The sequence below is a fragment of the Ipomoea triloba genome, chromosome 3, assembly GCF_003576645.1.
Source record: "Ipomoea triloba cultivar NCNSP0323 chromosome 3, ASM357664v1".
NCBI lineage: Eukaryota > Viridiplantae > Streptophyta > Magnoliopsida > Solanales > Convolvulaceae > Ipomoea > Ipomoea triloba.
The window spans coordinates 5,209,164-5,230,895 of NC_044918.1; the positions used below are offsets into that span (position 1 = coordinate 5,209,164).

At 36.3% G+C, this 21,732-nt stretch overlaps 4 protein-coding genes and 1 non-coding gene across 5 annotated transcripts; 2 read left to right on the plus strand and 3 right to left on the minus strand.

The window, feature by feature from the left end:
* The first annotated feature begins 1,314 nt into the window (after window positions 1–1,314).
* LOC116014431 (probable serine protease EDA2) lies at window positions 1,315–7,518 on the plus strand. The gene is made up of 12 exons (XM_031254485.1): window positions 1,315–1,619; window positions 2,512–2,637; window positions 3,344–3,499; window positions 4,243–4,425; window positions 4,696–4,812; window positions 5,253–5,306; window positions 5,391–5,462; window positions 5,905–6,098; window positions 6,235–6,329; window positions 6,434–6,508; window positions 6,709–6,792; window positions 7,142–7,518. Exons 1-12 carry the CDS (start codon window positions 1,452–1,454, stop codon window positions 7,255–7,257), a joined length of 1,440 nt encoding a protein of 479 aa, XP_031110345.1. The 5' UTR covers window positions 1,315–1,451; the 3' UTR covers window positions 7,258–7,518.
* Window positions 7,519–7,675: 157 nt separating this feature from the next.
* On the minus strand, window positions 7,676–9,835 carry LOC116014433 (fructose-bisphosphate aldolase 2, chloroplastic). Its single transcript, XM_031254486.1, has 6 exons — window positions 9,578–9,835; window positions 9,004–9,273; window positions 8,772–8,881; window positions 8,589–8,679; window positions 8,230–8,499; window positions 7,676–8,129 (listed from the first exon to the last, which is right to left on the minus strand). Exons 1-6 carry the CDS (start codon window positions 9,749–9,751, stop codon window positions 7,851–7,853), a joined length of 1,194 nt encoding a protein of 397 aa, XP_031110346.1. The 5' UTR covers window positions 9,752–9,835; the 3' UTR covers window positions 7,676–7,850.
* Window positions 9,836–11,283: 1,448 nt separating this feature from the next.
* LOC116012210 (protein CHAPERONE-LIKE PROTEIN OF POR1, chloroplastic) lies at window positions 11,284–14,556 on the minus strand. Its single transcript, XM_031251699.1, has 5 exons — window positions 14,435–14,556; window positions 12,921–13,075; window positions 12,729–12,829; window positions 11,861–12,305; window positions 11,284–11,602 (listed from the first exon to the last, which is right to left on the minus strand). Exons 2-5 carry the CDS (start codon window positions 13,034–13,036, stop codon window positions 11,452–11,454), a joined length of 813 nt encoding a protein of 270 aa, XP_031107559.1. The 5' UTR covers window positions 13,037–13,075; window positions 14,435–14,556; the 3' UTR covers window positions 11,284–11,451.
* Window positions 14,557–14,614: 58 nt separating this feature from the next.
* Window positions 14,615–14,687, plus strand: TRNAE-CUC. Its single transcript has one exon. It is a non-coding gene; the product is annotated as a tRNA-Glu (tRNA).
* Window positions 14,688–16,403: 1,716 nt separating this feature from the next.
* Window positions 16,404–21,175, minus strand: LOC116014372 (UPF0183 protein At3g51130). Its single transcript, XM_031254419.1, has 15 exons — window positions 20,807–21,175; window positions 20,144–20,226; window positions 19,798–19,872; window positions 19,463–19,530; window positions 19,276–19,381; window positions 19,109–19,169; window positions 18,855–19,021; window positions 18,509–18,571; window positions 18,268–18,315; window positions 18,061–18,174; window positions 17,855–17,954; window positions 17,699–17,772; window positions 17,290–17,394; window positions 16,877–16,933; window positions 16,404–16,737 (listed from the first exon to the last, which is right to left on the minus strand). The coding sequence occupies exons 1-14, from the start codon at window positions 20,904–20,906 to the stop codon at window positions 16,886–16,888; spliced, it is 1,212 nt and encodes a 403-aa protein (XP_031110279.1). The 5' UTR covers window positions 20,907–21,175; the 3' UTR covers window positions 16,404–16,737; window positions 16,877–16,885.
* Between the last annotated feature and the right edge of the window lie 557 nt (window positions 21,176–21,732).

Here is a 21,732-nt window from a genome sequence, read left to right on the forward strand (position 1 = left end):
ATTTCATGATAATTGGAAGCTAAGTATGTGCTTATTTGATTCATTTATGTCATTTAGGTGATTTGGGGGCATTGATTGTAACATCATATATGTAAATTCGAGCTCAAATGGATGTGTTTTGAAATTATCTTGACAAAAAGGCATGTTCTGAGAGTTAGGAGATGTCAAGAAAGTGAAAAAGAGCGAGTGGAAGTATCATGACATGACCCGGGGACCTAAAGGAACAAAGGAGAGAAGAAATATGAATTTTGAAGTGAAGAACATGGGTCATGCTGGTGGTCACTCCGGGACTGCTAGCATGACACCATTCTGCTTTGCACTTTTTTCTCTGACAGGTGACGTCTCGGTATTTTGAGTATATCTCGAGATATGAGTATCCAAATTAAGTCATTCAAGTGGCATTGGAATGGAAAACTCAAAGGGCTACAACTTTTATGAACACCATAAAGGCTAGTACAAGGTGAAAAATGGCCTAGAAACTAGAGATGCTGCATAGAGTGGGTGGTCACAGTCAAGGTCATGACGTGAACTTGACCGTGACCCCTGGAACCTGCGAACTATACTGAAAATTCATGGTGGAGTTCACATCGTGAACCCCATCGTGACCACGTGCCCTATAGCGAATCCGAGGCGGTTATTTTGGCGAGATCTTCACTTTAAATGGCTTGGAGCATTTTGTTTTGACATATCTTTTATTCCCTTAGTTTCTCCCTCTAAGTCTTCTTCCATAGAAACTCTCCCAAACACTTCTACATGGGAACAAGTATTGTGTGAAATGAATGTTGTATGATATTTGTAACGGAAAAGTTAATTATAATATATATAAATATATTTTATTTGTAACTTTTCTTCTTCTTCTTCTTCAAAATTTTTAATTTTAAACAACAATAAAATTATAATCTCATTATTAAATATTGTGTTTAAAAAGAAATTAAGAAATCCTTTGTAAGGGTATCCTTATCCCAACAAGTGAACTACTTTCAAGATTACGTGGAAAGTAATGTGAATTTTTATTTTGTTAATTTATGTGGCTTACAAACTTGTTATAATAGCAAATTTGTAATTGACTTTTATTTCTTTTTTATTTTTTAATTTGTTATTTTATTATTATATTTATACTATAAAATGTGAGTGAACCACTTTTAAAAGTAAGAAGTGCAATGATATTTTAAAAAAATAAAAAGTTTATAAATTTAAGGGACCCTAAATTTAATAATGTGAAAGTAAATTCATTTTTAAAAGTGTGAGAATATTACTGAAATAAGATAGCTTAAAGTCTTGGATATGGGGCTGGGGCGAGGATTTCGCCATTTTTTTCTAAAGTTGATAATATATATTCTCTGAGTCCGAGCCGTCAGGGGAGGACTATACATTTTGGCCTGTGACAAGAAAAGGGATCATAAGCAGTGCGATTTGAGTGGCTTAAGAACAGGGACGATAATCAGATCATCATGAAGCTGACTCCATGTTTCTTCTTGGTCTTCTTCCTGTCATTTCTGGCAACTTCAAACGGCGTCGTAGTGTCACGTCTTCTCCAGCTATCCTCTGCTGAAAGCAGCAAGTATTTGACCCAGGATGAACTCTGGCTCAATCAAACTCTCGATCACTTCTCTCCTTATGTAATTAATCGCCTCTTTTTATCTCTCTGTATCTTTCCGTGCGTATTTCTGATGTTCTTCACGTGCACGCAAAGTTGTGCGAGTAAATTGGTGAATGATTTTACTGCATTTGGGATAAATTATGTTAGTTTCGATTTGTTATGATTGATTTGATGAATTATGCACAGCTTTGTTCACTTTGAAGATTGTGTAATAAAGGCTGTAGATTTTATTTTTCAGATTTATATGCTTGCAGAAATATTTGTCTGACGCCTCAAGAACAATTTGGAGACTCTATTTGACAGAAACATGACTCACTTTTATTACAAAATGCTTATTTAACTATTTTATAGTGTTATCTTATTTTAATGAATTGGAAATTGAAACTAAATTTTTCTTTGGATGAACTGTTTCTGTCATTGGGGAAATGCATTGAGGATGCTGGTCAACACCCATATGAAATGAGACTGCAAAAGAATGTTGGAGTTGCTTATTATGAAAGTCATATAAGTTTGTATTTGCTATTTTGGAGTTGATTATTATCACCGTGGTTAAGAGAAAAATGGAAACCCGCTTAGTTGTTAAATATTCCTTAATCAATACCAGAGAGTAGTGTCACCACTGAAGGTTCGGGAAAAATGTGTGTTTAATTGGACAAGCAAGTCTGTAACTTTATTAGGTATAATGTGTGTTTAATTGGACAAGCAAGTCTGTAACTTTATTAGGTATTATAAATTAAAAATAAAAGTGCGCTGTATTTTATTTGGCAGCCATTTGCAAAACACCCTAATAAATTTTGAGGGAAAAGAAGGACAGTATTTGATTATATCCTGTCAGAACAGAAGCTGTATGTGCATTGTATTCAAAGATAATTATAACAGTAAATCTTTCTGATACTTTTGCTGGATTGCAGGACCATCGTAAATTCAGCCAACGATATTATGAGTTTCTTGACCACTTCCGCATTCCTGATGGACCAATATTTTTGAAAATATGCGGGGAATCTTCTTGTAATGGGATACCTAATGACTACATCGGTGTATGTTCGCAAAACTTTTACCGACTTGATTCTTGTCTTGGGTGGTTTAGTTTTCTACCAAATTTACTGAATATCCTCTTTTTGTTTGTGTTTAGTGTCATTTTTCATGGAGATGCATATCAATGTAACAAAAGTTGATATCCAATAGATAGAATATGAGGGAAATAGGGAATAGAACTCATTATTTAACAATGTTTTAGCCAATGTAATTTATATGTTGGAATATCCTGCCAAAGTTTTGAATTCTCATGCTATTTGATTTTCTTAACATGAATCATTTCACAAATTCAAAGGTTCTTCAGATGATTTTTTTTTTTTTTTTTTTTTTTCTGTGTAACCTTGAGTTCTGTATCCCAAAACTTCTAGACACTGCCCTTTTGGCTTTTGCCCTGATGCTGAATTTTTCTCATGGTTCATTTTCATTTAGGTCTAGTGCCGGCTTAATCTGAACTTTCTTTTAGTACTCGTAATTATTATTATTATTATTGATAAATCTCACTGTCTGTAAATGACTATTAGCTGGGTTAAGGATCTTATAGCATAAAACTATTTACTTCATGGTGTTGGAAAGTTAGAATAAATTCTGGTTATATGGGAATTAGTTTGGTAAACTATTCTTTGTAATTAGATGTGATTTCTTACTTTGTATTGTGATTTGTAGTTTCAGTAGTTAGGAGTAGTTTCTGAAGCATGAAATCCCATATAGGTTTTGGCTAAGAAGTTTGGAGGTGCTGTTGTTTCTCTTGAGCATCGGTATTATGGCAAGAGTTCACCATTTAAATCTTTGACCACAGAGAACCTGAAATATCTTTCATCAAAGCAGGCACTTTTTGACCTTGCTGCTTTCCGTCAATATTATCAGGTACCTTGTTCTTTTGTAGCTTGTTCTATGCACTTAAGTGTAGGGTGTGCTATTGCCTTAGAAGATGTGGTATTGAGCATTTGATCTACTGATATATAATATGTGGGTTGTTGTGCACTTTTGTACTTCTATTGAGGCACTCATCCGTTTCTTTTGATTAATTAGCAGATATCCATAGTATCTTGGGAGGATGAGTTACTTTCAAACTCAAACATCAGATTTAGATTTTTTCCAGCTTTAGATATATGATGGGAACATGGATGCTTATTTTAAAATGATGATTAATGGATGTGCTATTAAAAGTTGCTATTTATGTAGTGGTGAAATGCTCACATCTTGACCTTTATTTAAGGGTACAAGCCTATAAACGATCTCTTTGGAAAAGAAAAAAAAAAGGACAAGATTTGGTACATCTTCTTCCCTGGACTAGCATGATGCAGGAAGATCTGATCTGACATAACTTTTACTGGTTAACAAGATAATACTGCAAGAGAGTACTGTTTTGCCTTGCAATTTTTGGGTCCAAATGTGTGCAATGTGAGAAGATATTTCATATTTGATGTATCATGATTGTTGAACTGTTGACTTTTTCTTTCTTTGGCATTTTATTCTACGAAACAGTGGTGGTTAGAATGTGCTTTTCCCCCATACCAAAGCATTATAAAGTTCTTTTTGTTCTTAACCTTTTAGGCCTTAAACATAGCAAATATTAATTTGTGAGTGACTTTTCTTTTGTGATGTAGGAATCCTTGAATGCTAAGCTCAATAAATCTAATGCTGATAATCCATGGTTTGTCTTTGGCACTTCATATGCTGGAGCCCTTAGTGCCTGGTTTCGATTGAAGTTCCCTCATCTAACATGTGGAAGTCTTGCAAGTTCTGGAGTTGTTCTTGCTATATTCAACTTCACGGAATTTGATAAGCAGGTGAAAAGAATTTCATTGTCAGTTTGTCATATTTGAATAAGGGTGTAGCTTGCCCTTATTAAAATTTCCCAATTTAAATTTCATGAAAAGTGTCAATGTTTAATTCTTGCTATGCATTTCTCTTTTTCTGTTTTGATTTCATATTGGCACATTTCAGCTCAGTTCCACAACTTGCTCCTGTATGAAGCTTATGATGAACTTTATTTGTTGAAAATTTGGGAAAAATTTATGTAATAAAAGTAAAGGATAATACTGAATTTCCTGCTGCAGGTTGGGGAATCTGCAGGCCCTGAATGTAAAAGTGTACTGCAAGAAATTACTCAACTCGTTGACAAGAAGCTTGCATCTAATAATAAAGAAACAAAAGCCATTTTTGGTGCTGCTGAGGTATAAAATATCTCTGGTGCTTGGGTTGATTGTGATACCTGCTTTCCTATGTTACAATGTTACTTCAGTTTCTGTGGACAATGTCAACTTAGAAGAGAACACCTCAATCATCAGATGGATTTATCTGTTTTAAGAATTTGTTCCCATAATATGTCAGATATATTTGAGCTTCATGCCTTCATAATGGTTACTTGGCAGTGTGGGCATGACAGGGAGCACTCCCATATGAGTTGACATTTGATGGTTTCAAAACTATTCACCTCTTTGGGGATTTTTAGTTGATTGTCTCATTGTCCCCATCCTGTTTGTTTTAAATTCCAACTAAATATAAATGATCAAATTTCAAAAAAGTCTATTCTTTAATCTTGTGCACTTTGTATGGATCCCATAGTTCCATGCTATATTTTTGGACAGTTCATTGGATGTTTATTTCTTTACAGCTAAAAAATGATGGGGATTTCCTTTATTTTCTGGCTGATGCTGCAGTTACAGCGGTGAGCAATTACTGTTTTGGATGTTTATTTGAGTCCATATTGTTTGTAGTCAATTATATCTATACAAGTTTTGCCAATTTTCAGATTCAGTATGGAAACCCAGATGCACTCTGTGATCCTCTCGTTGAAGCAAAGAAGAATGGAGCGGATTTAGTGGTAAGCTCTTATTGCTGCCATAACTTTGTTACCTTGGATTTCCCTTTTGTGCAGAGTGATGGTTCTGATGTTGAATCTGCCTGAATCAATCAGTAAGAAAGATGAGAAGCTTAATTCTGGGCACATTGATGAATTAATTGAATGATTGTTATAAATTTTGGATCTTTGCAATTTAATTTACTTAGAGAAACTAAAATTAATAGGGGGTGGCAATCTTCTTAAACTTTAAGTAATACCTTGATAAACAAGCGCTATTGAATAGTTAACATGTACTTGTGGCCTGTAGCGGCGGTATAACCTCTCCGAATATTTAATTGTCTGTTTTCTTACTTAGGAAGTTCTTTGGACATTTATATTATACCAAGCAACCGCATATAATATTGTACGTGTTCTAGTCAATTGATTTCACATTTAATTGACTTTTTGGATTTTTTCGCTGCAGAATGCATATGCCAAATATGTGAAGGAGTATTATGTTGAGTATTTTGGTGTTAGTGTTGATTCATACAATCAAGAACATCTAAAGAATGGTGATACTGCTGATCGCTTGTGGTGGTTCCAAGTCTGTACTGAAGTTGCGTATTTCCAGGTGGCCCCTGCGAATGATAGTATTCGCTCCTCAAGGGTGGATACAAGGTATGTTTTATATTTTTGCATATTTATTTATTTATTATATTTTGTATTATATTTTTGCATCTTGACTTTTGATATTTGTGCAATTCTATACCTGATGGTGATGGATCAACATGGTAAACCAAATTATTTTTTGCAGCTATCATTTGAACCTCTGCAAGAATGTCTTTGGGGATGGAATATATCCTGATGTTGATGGAACCAATTTGTACTATGGTGGCACAAAAATTGCCGGTACTTTTTTTTTTTCTTTAAATTTTTAACTGTCGATGACTTGTATAAGCAGGCTTATATATCAACAAGGGGCTTATACTAAGTTTTCAAATTCTAATTGGCAGGTTCAAAAATAGTCTTTACAAATGGATCACAAGATCCATGGCGACATGCATCTAAACAAACTTCATCTCCGGACAGTAAGTTACACAATATCACTAATGCTTGTATAGAAATGGTGGGGGTGGGGGGTAGGGAGGGAGTAAATTTTCCATTTTGGCTAGGCGATGGACAAACATATGCTGCATGAAGTGTTTTCATGTTCCGTTAGTACATCAAATTATTGTATTTGAATATCAGGATCTATTGAGTAATTAACTGAAGCCTTTTAAATCTGTAGTGCCGTCTTACATTATCACTTGCCATAACTGTGGACATGGAACTGATATGCGTGGCTGCCCCCAGTCTCCTTTAATCCCTGAAGGTATGCATTGATTATTGCCACTGCCATCATTTACGTCATATAGGCAGAGTTGCTTTATTTTCTTCCATTCCCCCTCAAGTGGACAACCGGGTCATTTTGAATCTAACCGGTCTACCACTTGAAATGGTAGACAACCCGGTGAACACAAAGTGGACCAAAGCAGGCTCTAATACCATCTTATAATCTAAGATTGGGACAAGGTCACTCGATTGGGCTATAATGCACAAGGGCCAACCACACTAAAAGTCTGAATCCAATCAATTAGCTAGTCTAACCAATGGCCTTATAAACTCATATGTTCTCTCTTATGTTTTTTCAATGTGGGATTCTTAACAATTTCCATTTCCAGGTGATGCCAAGAACTGCACCTCCCCAGACGAAGTAAACAAAGTAAGAAAAGAGATCATAGAGCACATAGATCTTTGGTTGTCTCAGTGTCAATCTTCAGGTAGGAGTTCATGGTAAAAACACCGCGATATGATAACAGCTGCTTCTACTTTTACTTGGAAGCGTTTTTATGTCACTCTAGTACTCTACCAACTTCTAAGCCTGTTATAACCTTTGCCGACAGATGTTTAATTGATCATCCCTGAATAATGACGTATCTACAACTTCGTATGTGTATATCGCTTTTCATGATGACAGTTGTAATGATATGTGTATATTATTCCGTTATAATTGTAATGTTGGATTTTGATGCCAATGCTTATTGTATCTTTCTCAAAACTCGTCTTGTTGTACTATATCACTACACTATTGTAAGACCAATGGCTTTCTTGAGCATATTCCTTCTTTTCTGAGAAGGTTCATTTGTTTGGATTTCTTTCTGAGATGAAATTATGGGAACTTTTATGGGATTAATCCAAAACTACACATTTCAACATCTGAAAACATAAAGTGTTTCCTTGAAACATTGAAACCCCATTAAGTGCATGAACATAGTAAACCGCTAGAAGTACGCGTGCATTATATGAATACAAAATTATGCAGTTTTTACTTTTGCTACATTGCAAGTTGCTTATCCAGTGCCTGTGCAGAAGTTTGGTGGTAGGAGCATCTTAGTAGGAATATCCTTTGACAAACATGCCTTCCTTGGCCTCCTCGGACTCGCCCTCACCGGTGTATTTGCCGAGCTGGGCAAGAGAGTTGGCCTGTGCTCTTAAGAGCAAAGCATCCTGAGCTGCCTTCACATTCTCTGGTCTTCCACCCCATGTCTTCAGGCATGTGTTCTGGAGCGCACGCGCATATGAGAAAGACACGTGCCATGGGTTGGGAGATTGGTTCATGGCATTCAAGTTGAGAGTAGCCTCCACTTCAGATTGCCCACCAGACAAAAACTATACAAACATAGAAAAAAAACACTGATAACTTAGTTTACAACTGCAGAGAAGCATAAGTACTAGGATTTCCATTTGTGTGTTTTTTTTGGATACTTGCCATGATTCCAGGGACAGCAGGAGGGATTCTGCTCTTGAGGAGGTTGAGGGTGTAAGCTGCAACTGTTTCAGGGGCAACCCTGTCTTTGCACTCGGCTCCTGGAGTAACCATGCTGGGCTTCAAGAGGATACCCTCAAACATGACATTGTTCTCTGCCAAGTAGAAGAAGACTTCAGCCCACACCTTCTTGGCAACCTCGAAGGTCCTGTCGATTCCATGTTCACCATCAAGCAAGATCTCAGGCTCCACAATGGGGACCAAACCATTGTCCTGTAAAAACAGACAGAAAACTCATCTATGATTCTCTTGTAGGACAAACACTCTTTCCTAGATTTGATTTTTATGAATTCAGAAGTTACCTGAGAAATGGCAGCATAGCGAGCAAGACCCCATGCTGCTTCCTTGACTGCAAGTGCAGAGGGACCATTGGGAATGCTCACCACTGTACGCCTGAGAGATCACAGAGAATGGGTGAATAAAAGCACCAAAATCTCAAAATGCTCTTTCTGTACCTTCAAGAATCGAATTCAGATTTTTCATACCATTTAGCAAAGCGGGCGCCTTGTTTGTAGTAAGCAGCAGAGCGGGAAGCAAGGCCATCAAGACCTTGGCACCAAGATTCATTGTTTGAGCCAGCCAAAGGCACAAGACCCTGCAATTTCCAGACATTATCAGATCAATCACTAAAGGCAAGTAATACAACTCTGATTTTTCAATCTCAGTTTCTCAGAGAACAAGATTCAGAACTGTCTTGTCTAAGGAAAAAGTCAGTACCTTGTCAACCTTAATACCAGGAACAATACCCTGCTCGGTAAGAACATCAACGATTTTCTTGCCCTCAACAGTGGACTGGTAGAGTGTCTCCTCAAAGAGGATGGCACCAGAGATGAACTTTCCAAGTCCAGGAGCTGAAACAAGCAGAGTCCTGTATGCTTGTCGGTTAGCCTCCGTGTTTTCTAGTCCAATGGAATCAAGACGCTTCCCACAGGTAGCATTCGACTCATCCATGGCCAAGATTCCACGCCCAGGTGATGCAATTGTTTTCTATACACATATATACTTTCAGATTAGATATCTTTCTTTTATTATTCTTATAAATAATTCTCAATATCTAAGTAGTCACATCAGGTTTCTATTAGGAACTCTTTGGGCACTAATTAACTCCAATTTACTCTTTCATAACTCAAATTGAGTTTACTAAATGACTGATACTGAAACACTGAGCATGCAGAAACAAGAATATAATCTTGAAAGTATAGGAGCTAGCCATAAGCCCATAACCATGAAACATAGTTCAAAAATAAGGAAAAACCATGACAGTGAAACGAGTTGAAGGTTGAAATAGTACCGCGGTTTTGACAAGCTCATCAGCGTAGGAAGCACGAATGCTGAAGCCCAAGGAGGGTGCAGGGTGGCACCGAACGAGGGATACTGAAGGGTGGCGGAGAGCCTGTCCCTTCAAAAACTCAGTCTTGTCGAGAACTGGAGATGACTTGAGGAGAGATGCAGATGTTGAAGCCATTGTTTTGTTGCTTGTGTAGTAGGAACACTCTGTGAGGTGAGGACTGAGGCTTATCTTTCTCCTCTGCTCTACTGGCTAGCGTTTATTGTGTTCAACACTGCAGGAGTATGCTCACTGTATTTATAATTCCTGGGAGATATACCATCTGAGGCCATGATAAGCTGGCCAATTGGCTTGTGCCATGTGGGTTGATAACTTGCTTACTTGGCATGACTCTAGTCTCTAGAGAAGGTTTACAACTTACCCTCTTTCAACACAAATCAGTGGTTGGCTTTGAAAGTTTATGATCTCATTTTTTCTTCTTGTTTCCACTCAACCACATATTATAATCTTACTATTTCAAAATTTTGGAACCAGAAAGTGAGAAGTGAGCATGGTGGCTTAAGAAACTCGCCACCAGTTTTGTGTCCAACTAATGCCACGAATGATATAGCATAACATTAGATCCAATGGTTCGGAAAGACTGAGAGAGTTAAGTCGAGTATCTTGCCACTATATAGGAATGAAGTTGCAACTATAAACACTTGATTCTAACATTAACAATATCATTCAACAAACGGTTAACCCAACAATGTGAAGCATTTAGTAAGTGGACTACTAATGGTCAAATGTAACTACAAGATTAGAAAATTGACTTTTATTTGTCGTGTGCACCATATAAAAAGTAAGAGCCAAACACTAGGCGCAATCACATTTCTTTCATTAAATTTGAGCTAAGATCATAAAATTTCCAAACATGAAAAGGTTACACCAACACCATGTTAGCAACAACGGCAAATTATACCATGGACTAGGATCTACCTTGCATTATAGACCCTGGTCCAAAAATAATCTTCAGATTCTGTATCTGTAATTAACACATATTGTACATGCAATTGACACTTGACAGTACCTGTAGCTCATGGTTCACAATGCAATATGAACCTTATTTTATGGTATATAACAATTGAGCAACAACTACTAATGGTAAAGCATGGAATTGGGCCAAGTTATTTTTATTTTAGCAAAAATGGAAGAGGGCTAATCACAGCCTTTCGAAGGGAAGTTGATTTGAGGAGATTGACGTTTCCCCAGAATGATTCTATGAACAAGAGAGGAACAGCAAACACTTTCCTTTCAACCTGGGTCCTCCTTAAAATCTCCCAACTATCTGCCAGAATCCCCTTCTTCACAAATGAACGGCCTAAAAATAACCCCCATATACACCCAAACTTGCAGTCCTTTCTACCACAAAAAGATCTCCCAGAGACTAGAATTCAGAGAAAAAAGATGAATTTTAGAGACAACGAAAGCAAGTCGCGTGAGTGGCCCAAAATCATTAATGCCGAATAAAGTTTCTCACAACCAATGACACGAACCATTCAATTGCGTAGCCACAAACGACAACAATGACTAGTCTAGGCTGTTGCCTGTGTAACAAAAACTTCAACACCCGTTGCAGATCAAGAAAGTAAGCATAGAGATGCCCACACAAACACAAGAATGCACCTACAATTCTTGATCATAGGTTAACTATGTATGCCTTGATAATAACCAGAAAAATTGAGAATGTGCATTGTCGTTTCTAATCAAATGGGTGGGACTCAGTTAAGAAATATATATTTATAAACTGCAAACTTACATTCTGTTTCAAATGTCAGAGGCAGTACCCCCGGCCTTACCTCTATCAACTTACAAAATTGGAAGAAAGTAACAGAACCCTAGATGAGATATGTGGAAGAAACCCACAACAGCACATAGGTTATCAGTGAAGTTGTAACCTCCAAACTCCTGGGGCCTTTAAGTATAGGTGGGATTACCGATACCATCAAGAATGTTCCTAACAGCCAGGAGAAAATAAAAGCGCCAACCCTGCAACAAAGGGACATCAGAAACCGATACAGATAGAGGACTTTAAGGACTAAAGGAGTTGCAGGAAAGCATTTAGCACTATCGTGCTTCATAGCTTCTTTTCATAATTAATCATGTGAAATGAGACTTGCTATAATGTTATAACCAGTGGGGTCAAATTATGTCATGCAACTGAGCAAAAACTCACACATATGTTCGTATTTGGCAGAGACAAATATTTACAGAAATTCAGCAAAGAGAGTATGATAATTAGCATACCCATAGAGAAAAGCGCGAAGTTTGGTCTTTAGCCGGTCATAAATGAAATACACGGTAGTGATCAGGGAAATGGCTACTTGAAGAGTTGGACCTTCATCAGTTGGAAAGAGAACTGTAATAGCTCCAAGAACAATGAAAGCAATGGAAGTTTTCATCAAGAAAGATGTTGACGGCTCACGGAACCTGCTTGCAACCAACTGCACAGCCTTAGATTGAGTTACTTCCCTGACCTTTTTCTTAATATTTATTTTTGGGTTCTTCCTTTCATGAAACTTTTGCATAATTATCTTATCATGGGCTGATTCAATCGCATCTACACTTGGTTTGTGACCAGCATATCTTTGTATTAGAAAGTTTCGAGCTGATTGGATTTCTTCTTCAGAAGCCTCCCTGCTGATTCCAAGTCGTTTGTATGGATCCATTACATTGATCCTAGGAAAAACAGCTACACTCAAGAAAATTAGAAGGCAAAGGCTATTGACATTGGGTAATAACAAGCTGGAAAACCTAAATTAGAGCAAACAGAATATAGTTGTAACTTCAGTATCAAGCAGGAAGAGATAAATAGAGAGGTGCAACTCATGTACAGTATACAAATAAAAGTTTAAGAAGACCCATTAATCTGAACATATAAAACTTCCTCATCACAAAGTACAACTATGTATTTAGATTTGAATCATCAGACTTCAAGAAGCAGTTTCTTTCCAGCCTATGTCACATCCTTTGAGAAAGACAAATCTAAAGCACAAAGTAGCCAAATCAAATATTTGTCCTTATGATTGAAAACCCAAACTGAGCATCCTTCAAACAAATAGTATTAGTTAAGGAAAATACTCTAAATTTAAAAGAATAGCAGAATCCAATTTACCGGCAGCATCGCCCATGGAATCACCATAGGAAGCTGACATTGAACACTTGATTAGAGGACTTCGTTGTATGTTACATTTCCTTGTAACGTCAACCCAGAATCTTCATGATTAATGAGATGAAAACAAGCAGTTATAATATACCCAATCAATTGTAAACCATCTTTAGAATATAATCATAATGGAGTAAATACCTAGTTCTCGATACATTAGGAAATACCAGGACCCTTTTGCTAGGCAAGCCAAGACATCGCACAGGTAGATGAAGGTTGTATCTCAATGGGCTAGCAGTTAACCCAGACATATCCATTGCAGGTTACAAAGCGGTGAAACCAGAGACACTATGAAGCTGCATTAAATTTGCAAGAGAACTAATTAAAAAGCTGCAATAAGTAAGCAAAACAATAGCTAAACTGAAGGAAGCAAACGTTGAAAAAGCCCAAAATCCTAAATATGAAGCTAAGTTCTACTAACATGATACTAGTATTTTTTTCCCAACACTAAGCAGGTGAAAAATCTCAATATCTCATGAATACAAATGGTAATTTGGTATTACCAATGAATACAAAAGGTAATTTGTGAAAAGACATTTAAAAAAAAATAAGTGAGTAAATTATGCTGAAGCAGTCACCCACTTTACAGGAATAGATCAACAGACCTCCCAACTGATAGATAGACCTTTTAGACCACCAAAAACCTCCTAAGTTCACAAGCATGTCAATTAGATATTAATGCACAGGAAAGTGGCATTCCATTACAGAACAAGAATGGCTTCTTTTTTTTTTTTTTGTTTACATCCAACGGAGGGTGGATACCCCAAAAGTAGAAGAATGGCTGAATAGTACTCTTACTAAGGCCCTGTTTGGTAAATAATCAGCCTATCAGCCAATTTTGGCTTATTTGACCACTATTAGTTGCTTGGTTAATAAGTTTTTTTAACTCCAAAATGCTAAAATTCAAAAGGCTACTTGAAACAGCCTTTTCAATTAGCTTTTTGAGAAAAGAAACTATACCAAACAGCTATCAGCTAACAGCTAATCTATCAAACAACTTTCTACAATCAGCTAATGCTATCAATAAATCATACCTTCTAACCCAAACAGCCAACCCAATCAGCTAACAGCCACTTACCAAACAGGGCCTAAATTGGTTCAGTAACAACTGAACTTCAATTAATTAACATTCCCTTGCTCCACATCCCCCCCAACCACAGTATGAGAAGGCAAGAAAAATACATTCAAAAGATCAACTTTAATGTGGGTATGATACAACACAAAATATGTGTGAAGTTTTCAAGCTACATTGTCTAGTGAATGAAAATTCCTGAATTGAACGCAGAAGGTATTCGTGGAAAGCTGCTTAGTCATGAAATAATCTACAAAATACACAAAATATGTTCTTGAAACAGAAATATCAGACATATCAAAAGGAACACCAATTTTCCACTACACTACTGACAGTAAACACAAAGAAACCAAATTAAACAAGCAACCAACCATATCAAAATAACATTCAACTGCATCAAACACTGCTTCCCTTAGAAATTCTAAAGAAAACAGGAAAAAGAAAACGCCCTTTGCTATGAAGATTTCAAAGCAAAAATTTATTCATTGTTTATGATTCGTTTATAACTATGAAAATCGTGAAACTGAGATATGCAGAACGCGCATACGTTAAAGAAAATTAGAGCAAAATGATGAAAAGGAACCTGGCTCTGACTCGCTATGCTATGTTCTTCTCCTCTTCCTTCGACTCGCAACGAGCACAAAAGCGAGCATTTCAACTTCAACAATGGATAGGACTTTGAGAGTGTCTCAACGAGGGTTTTGGCGCTTTGGGAAGTTAGTCCATAGAGTTATATATATAGTAGAAGACACTTTCACCGAATTCCGTTGTAGTCTAGTTGGTTAGGATATTCGGCTCTCACCCGAAAGACCCGGGTTCGATTCCCGGCAACGGAAGATGTCTTATCATTTATTTTTCCCATTCTGTATTACTTCTAAAATTCTCGAAAAGCGCGAGTGGTTGGGTTTTTCACTTGTTTGCAAATTATGTTCTGGACCAAATAAAAATTTATTTTTAATAAGTAACATTTATCCGTTATTTATCTTGTAAGATTTTTTAATGTAATTTTAAGTAATATACCTAAAAATAAATTTTCAATACAAAAATAAGTATTTAATATATTAAAAATCGGTGATCGGCTCAAAACCTCTAAAGAAACTAGAAACAAAGGCGAGAGTACTACAAAAGCCTCTTCTGGACACTATAAAACTCTCAAGTCGCGTTATGCTTTCTAGCATTTTTAGAAGAAGAGCTTAGCTTGGATTTGTTAATAGGATACCTTCCATAATTCTATTCTTAAAACCTCTGAACTGGAAATTTAGAAACACGTGATAAGAGGAACTGGAAATTTTTAATTCATAAGACTTTGATAATTTACAACATAAGTTGAACCTCCTTTTATAGAGACTAAGGATGGTTCTGGATCCTAATACAGCTAGATACAACTGTCCTCAATTATTACAAAGACATAATTACTTACTACATATGGCTGACCAAAAGTAATGGCCTGATTGACTCCTTTAATAAAGTAGCTTTATAAAAGTTACTTTACCAAAACTAATATACAACTCATACAATACGCCAAATAAGATAACGCTAACATGCCCTGTCAGGAAGGGAATCTTATCTTTAAAGATAATATATGCTTTTGCTGGAGATAAGATCGAATCTTATCCTTACTCATAAACCTCTTGCCTTTCCAATTCTGAGGGTCCCAATCTGGTTGTCTTAGCTTCATAGTCATCCATTCACCAGAGAACTAAACATCCAGTACTGAGTCTTCATCAGAGGTCGTATCACTTTCTATAGAGTAACGGGAGTAACTTGGGTAACCCATGTGGTTAGTTCATTCTTGTCTATCCATTCCAAGATGTCTTCTTTTTGTTTTCCAAACATCTTTATTCCACTGGCTCTTATGGACTGTCCTTTTCTTTTGAGATTTCTGAGCATAAACCTTCTCAATCTTATCAACTTCATCAAGAACAACATCCATATCACCAAAACTCTATGGATCTTATGACCAAATATCTTCTTTTCGAGCTTTCTCCAATTCATAGTAGTATTGGTTGTTCGCAAATTTGATTCTCTCATAGTAGATTTCATCATCTTGTCTTACATCTGGTTGAAGTCCTTCTTTTGGCCAAACTTCTTTGGGAATGATCTTGTTCTGAGCGAAGATGTACCTTGCATTATTTCTGGATAATCTTCTTCTCGAGCTAGGATGGATTCTTTATGTTGCTCATAAACCTTTATGAATGGTTTTGCGTGTCTTTCTAACAATCTAAATACACAAGTTGTAACTTCTATGTGCAGATGAACTGTGAAGAACTCTTGACCATCTTGGCATAACTTTTTCCAATATTTTAATGGATAAAACCGTGTTAAGAAACATGACTCTATGGTATAATGATTGATGGACTCATGGACGTGCTAGTTGGTTGAATCGGCAAGTGACAGTAGTAGTTAGGTAATCATAGACTCATAACTATGTATGTTTCTGTACGAAAAGATCATTTTCACTTTCTAACTAAAAATTGGAAAACATCTTTTTTTCGATGTCTTCTAGAAACCAACCCTCCGTATTATGCTTTCTAATTTAGAACACACTTAGGTTATTCAAATTTTCAGGGAAAACATTGTAGCCACATCTCCAGTTCTCCACACTGGTCGATTCTTCATTGTAATACACAACGGTGTAATAGAAACTTTAGTCAGTCAGATCACAACAGCTTGGAGACCATACAACTACAACAAATGTGTCATTCCACATATGTACATACAGATTCAACCAAATTACACAATTTTCCCAGTTAGGTGCGCTATGATCTTGGCATTAACTATACAATAGAAGAAAGCTATACATCGAGACACTTCCACCGTGATTGCAACCAGGACAGCGGCCATGCTTTCTTCTGGAAATCGTGATGTACAATTCCAACCCGAAGCCTGCAAACAATCGCAAGTAGCAAAGATCTTATATTGCAATCTGTTTCACAGAGTAAACGATGAAAGTTCTGTCCATTTTATCTAGCGTGTTCAATTAAAGTAGATTATAATTGTTTTTTTCCTATGTAAATAAACCCACCATTATAAATCATGACTGAAAGAGTGTTACAGTAGCGATGTGGCCATTCTTCATCACCTGCATATACATCGATGGAATCAAGTTGCCAATAAGTTCAAATGTTGACGGATGCGCATAAACAACGATACTTATAACAGGGTATTAAGTTGAAGTGCCAACTACTATGTAGTGTGATGGCACCTTTGTTACCATTCCAAATGAATGGTCACAGGATCGAACCCCGGTGTAGTGGGGGCATTGATTCTTTGAGCTGAAAAAGATTGAGAAAGTATAGAATATATACTACCTTGTAAAGAATCACTAGTGTTTTTAACAAAAAAAAAAAGGTATTAAGTTGAAGTGCTTCACCTCAAATGCAAGTACGCAACATTTGGATAACCAAAAAAAAACAGTTTTAAGTTGAAGTGGTTCACCTCAAACGCAACATTTGGATAACCATACACAAAAGTAGACCCAAATGGGTTACTCGTAGAGCCCTGTGTTTGAATAGCCGCTTGACCAGAGTCCCCGAGTATTTCCTGTATCCAAAACATCAAAGCAAATTAACTGACTAATACAAAAAAAATTTTGAAGTGAATGTTAGGCCGGTTAAAGAGATAAGTGTACAAGACGTACCCAATTGATCACAAAAGAAGAGTTTTACGAAAATAAAGGATTTAAGATGGCACTAAAGAACTGAAGGATTAAAACCAACCCACAATTGTCAATAAATAGAGGGCGTCGGGCCATAACTATATTATATGAATTACATCTCAAAAGGAGAGTCCGCCTTGAAAAATCCAAACTATGGTTGAGAAGAAAATATATAAACAAATGATTCACCTTAACTTGTTCCCACTTAGTGCTGGGCGTAATAGAGTTCTTAGAGTTCACTTCCTGATCAAACGAATCCCCAACTGCAGGTAATTTGGAAGATAATCACAAAACAAGTTCTATATATAAATATAAAGCGGGAGCAAGTTCAAGAAATAAACTTACGATCAGAAGTGTGGATAACAAAGTTGCACTTCATGTAAGAATTAAAATCTGCATGCCCGGGATAGTTGGAGTGCAAGACGAACTTCTTTATTTTATGAGTCTGCATCACAATTTGTTTTAAAAACGTAACTATATATACTTGAAAACTTGCAATAATAGTTTGAGATTGTAATCTAGTGAAGGTACAAATATGAACAATAAAGTACCTGCCCATCAAATAAAATGTCTAATCCACGTGTAAAGTAATTATAAAAATAATCTCCACAGAGGGTAGTCCGAGGCCGGGGATCTGAAGCTGAATGAATCACCATTTGATCAACCTATGGATCTCACAAAATCAATCATCATCCATAGCAAGATCAACAAACCTCGACTCCTCGAGATGAAATCATATAAATAATCCATGTTCATACCTGTTTTTGGTGAATTCCACAGGGACGGCCTAATTCAGTCCATATATCCTGCAGAGAAGCAATAAAAGGCAAATAACTACGTTTACATTCACTGTTGATCAAAATATCCAAATTGGAGCAGATGACAAAATTCTAAAAATTTCAAGTCAATTTTCAGTCTGGAATACACGCACAAGTGAAAATCAAAGGCCCAGCACAAAATATAGAAAACCATGAAGTAATCAAACGAAAGACGTAATACCTGTGGTGAAGCACCAAAAGGAATGTGTTGGCCACCGACCGTAAACCATAATTCTTCCCCTAGCTGGGCACATCGAGAATTAGCATGCTCAATTACTTTCAATGGACACATTAAAGAGCATCTATCAAACAAATAACTAAAACTCAAATGGACTTTATTCACACCATGCATCAGGTTTGAGGTAAGACCTAAGTCCCGAGCCGATGTTTTTCAATCTTAAGACATACAATTTAGCAAGACTAACTTCAAAATTTTTTCTCGGAAACTGACAAAATGCATATACTAGTAACAAAATAAATAGCAGCATAAGTCCTGTAAAAGAAAAAAAGGTTTTAAAGTAACGAACCTTAACATGCACTTCCTCCATATAAAGGCTTCCAGCGGGCAAAGGAGGAGCACAGGCCTTGTCCATCGAGGATCCCACACCAACTTTACTGCCCGTAGAACTATCATATATCGAGACACGACATGTAACAGGAGTTGTGCCATCAGGGAATTCCAGAGGCAGTTCCGCTAAATAAAAAATAAATAAAGAGACAAATAAGCACCAGAAAGTTCCGTAATTGAACAAATTTTTCAAATAACCCGTCAACAAAACACCTTCTCCATCACGACAACATTCTGTATACTGCGAGGGAATTGGGAAAGCAAACGACAACCCCTGTAAATTATTGTCCAAGAAAAATATCATAAGTACATTGATTGACATATACTATAAGATAGGAAAAGAATAAAAGACTCATTTGATAACTGTCAGCAATACATACCGGGTAAAATAATGTGTAAACACCTCTGTCTTTGTCATACTTGCCAGGATATGTTGGACCAAAAAGAGCATAAACGGCAACAAAAGTGGCCAGTGTGGATGGTCCTCTAAAAGAAAGATGAGAACAAATTAGACTTAGTTAACAGAATTGATGAAATATATAGAAAAGGAGATAAAGAAAAACCTACCCAATCAGAGAGGTAGCATAACGCATTTGAAGCCGTTTCACATCAAAAATTTCAATAAGACGCAGTCTCTGACAGAGAACAAATTAATATCAATAAGTCGTGCTTTGATTATAATCCTATTATCCTATATCACCCATTGCTATAAATGGTTATATCTTAGTTGAAATGCTAAAATTGCCCTTAAACAGCTCAGATCTACATTGTCTAGAAAAAACTAGAACTGCAAAATACAATAGAGGATAATTTCTAGGAAGACAAAAAGTATCAGAGACACAAAGATCTTCTCTTAAACAAATCACGAGCAGAAGGTAGAATGCAAGCATCAGATAGAGCACCTGTGACCAAGGATCAAAGCGAAGATGAAAGCCATGGTCTGGGAAGCTGATAACAATATCAAGTTTTAAAGGATCCTGCAGAAAACAAAATTTAAATGTCGGAAGACTGTTGAAAGAATTTTTAGATGTCAAAGGCATCACAGAGAAAGTTGTAACTATAGTATATGGATAGGAATACTATGCTTGGACATGGTCAGCTAATATCACCTGGGGCAATTTTTGTGGTTAACTAAACAAAGATACAAAACAATACAAGCCTCAGAGAGGAATATATTGTTATGTCAAATACATCTATCAAGCTACAGAAACTGAATAGCATCCGAAAAATATTCTCACTGAACCATACCTCATCATAATGCTTCACGTGAACAACATCATAAATGTTAGGCTTCTGCTCTATTTGAGCAAAGGCCTCGCAAATCGGCATTCCTGCAAAATCACAGGATATTAGTACAAGTCGATGAACTTCAATGAACAACACCTTTACAGTTAAACATAACAAAAATCCAGCAAAAACATTAAACAACTTTATGAAGCACCAAATTCAGCTCTTTCCCCATCTATCACCCTGTATTATTACTTAAAAGGAAAAAGTGTCAAATAGACTAGGACTTATAGCTTTCGTGCGATTGAATCACTGAACTTAAAAAGTGTGCAATCAAGCCATCAAGGCATGAAACAAGCAAAATATATACAATTTGAACATATTTCCGATTTCTTATATTTCCGATTTCTTTTAATGCAATTTGAGTTAAAAACATTTCAATTTTTACTCTCAACTAAAATGGTAATGGTAGACGAAAAACAACTCTTAGTGCATACCATATAAGCAATATGATTGGAAAAATTGCAAAAAATGTTCCAATTGCGCATACATTTTTTTAAAGTTCAATGACTTAATTGCACAAAATCAGAAGTTAAATGACCTATTTGACACTTTTTCATTACTTAAACTATCAAATTAAAACCAAAAAAAAAAAAAAAAAAAAAAAAAAAAGAGTTGTTGTACCGAGAGAGAAGGGGCCGATGCCGGCACCGGGGCGGAGATCGAAAACGATGGCGCCCATGGCTGTGCCTTCGCACCTGCGTCTCGGTCTCTGCTGCATCATTATGAAGGACTTATTATTATTACAAAAAATACATATATCAATTCAATTGCGATAGCTGATAGTGATGTCCAATTGAATTTGAGGATGAAGAGATTTTTGCCGTGGACTCCCAACTCTTTCGCCAACAGCTCAGATTGATTGATTGCTTCAAGTAGACGGAGACGATGATGATGGAATTTGGAATTGGGAAAGGCAGAACTCAGAAGGCGAGGGAATCAACTTAACCGCAAGAAATTTTTGTTCGGATTTGACAAACGTATGCGTAACACAAAAGAAAATAACACAAAGCTGGTTTTTTGTTTGCAATTGCCGAGATTGCCCCCGGACCTTTTTCATGCGGCTGAAACCATAGTTTGACCCTCTTATTTTCAGTTTCAGACAATTTCATACGTCTTATGTTTTTTTCTTACCAAAGTACTACTTATACTCTCAAATTTTACTCTTAACTTTTACTCTCTCAGATAATATTGATCCTGACATATTCATTTGAACCCACGGGATGTTGATAAAAGTGACGGAATAGAAATAAGTGTACATATAGTAAAATTCTTTTTCTTAATCAAAATTATTACAATAATTGTACACTTAACTTTTTATGGGCATTTTATTTTATTTTTTATAAATACTATATAATTATTTTTTACGAGCTATTACATATGAACAAAGTTTATCCATTGCTTAGTTGATAGTAATTGCGAATTTTCCTCATCACACAAAAAAAAACAAATATTATATATATTCAATAATTAATTACTTGTCCCAAATATTATATACTCAACCACTGAGTTATGTCTATGTGAAATTGTCGATAATTAATTGGTTACTA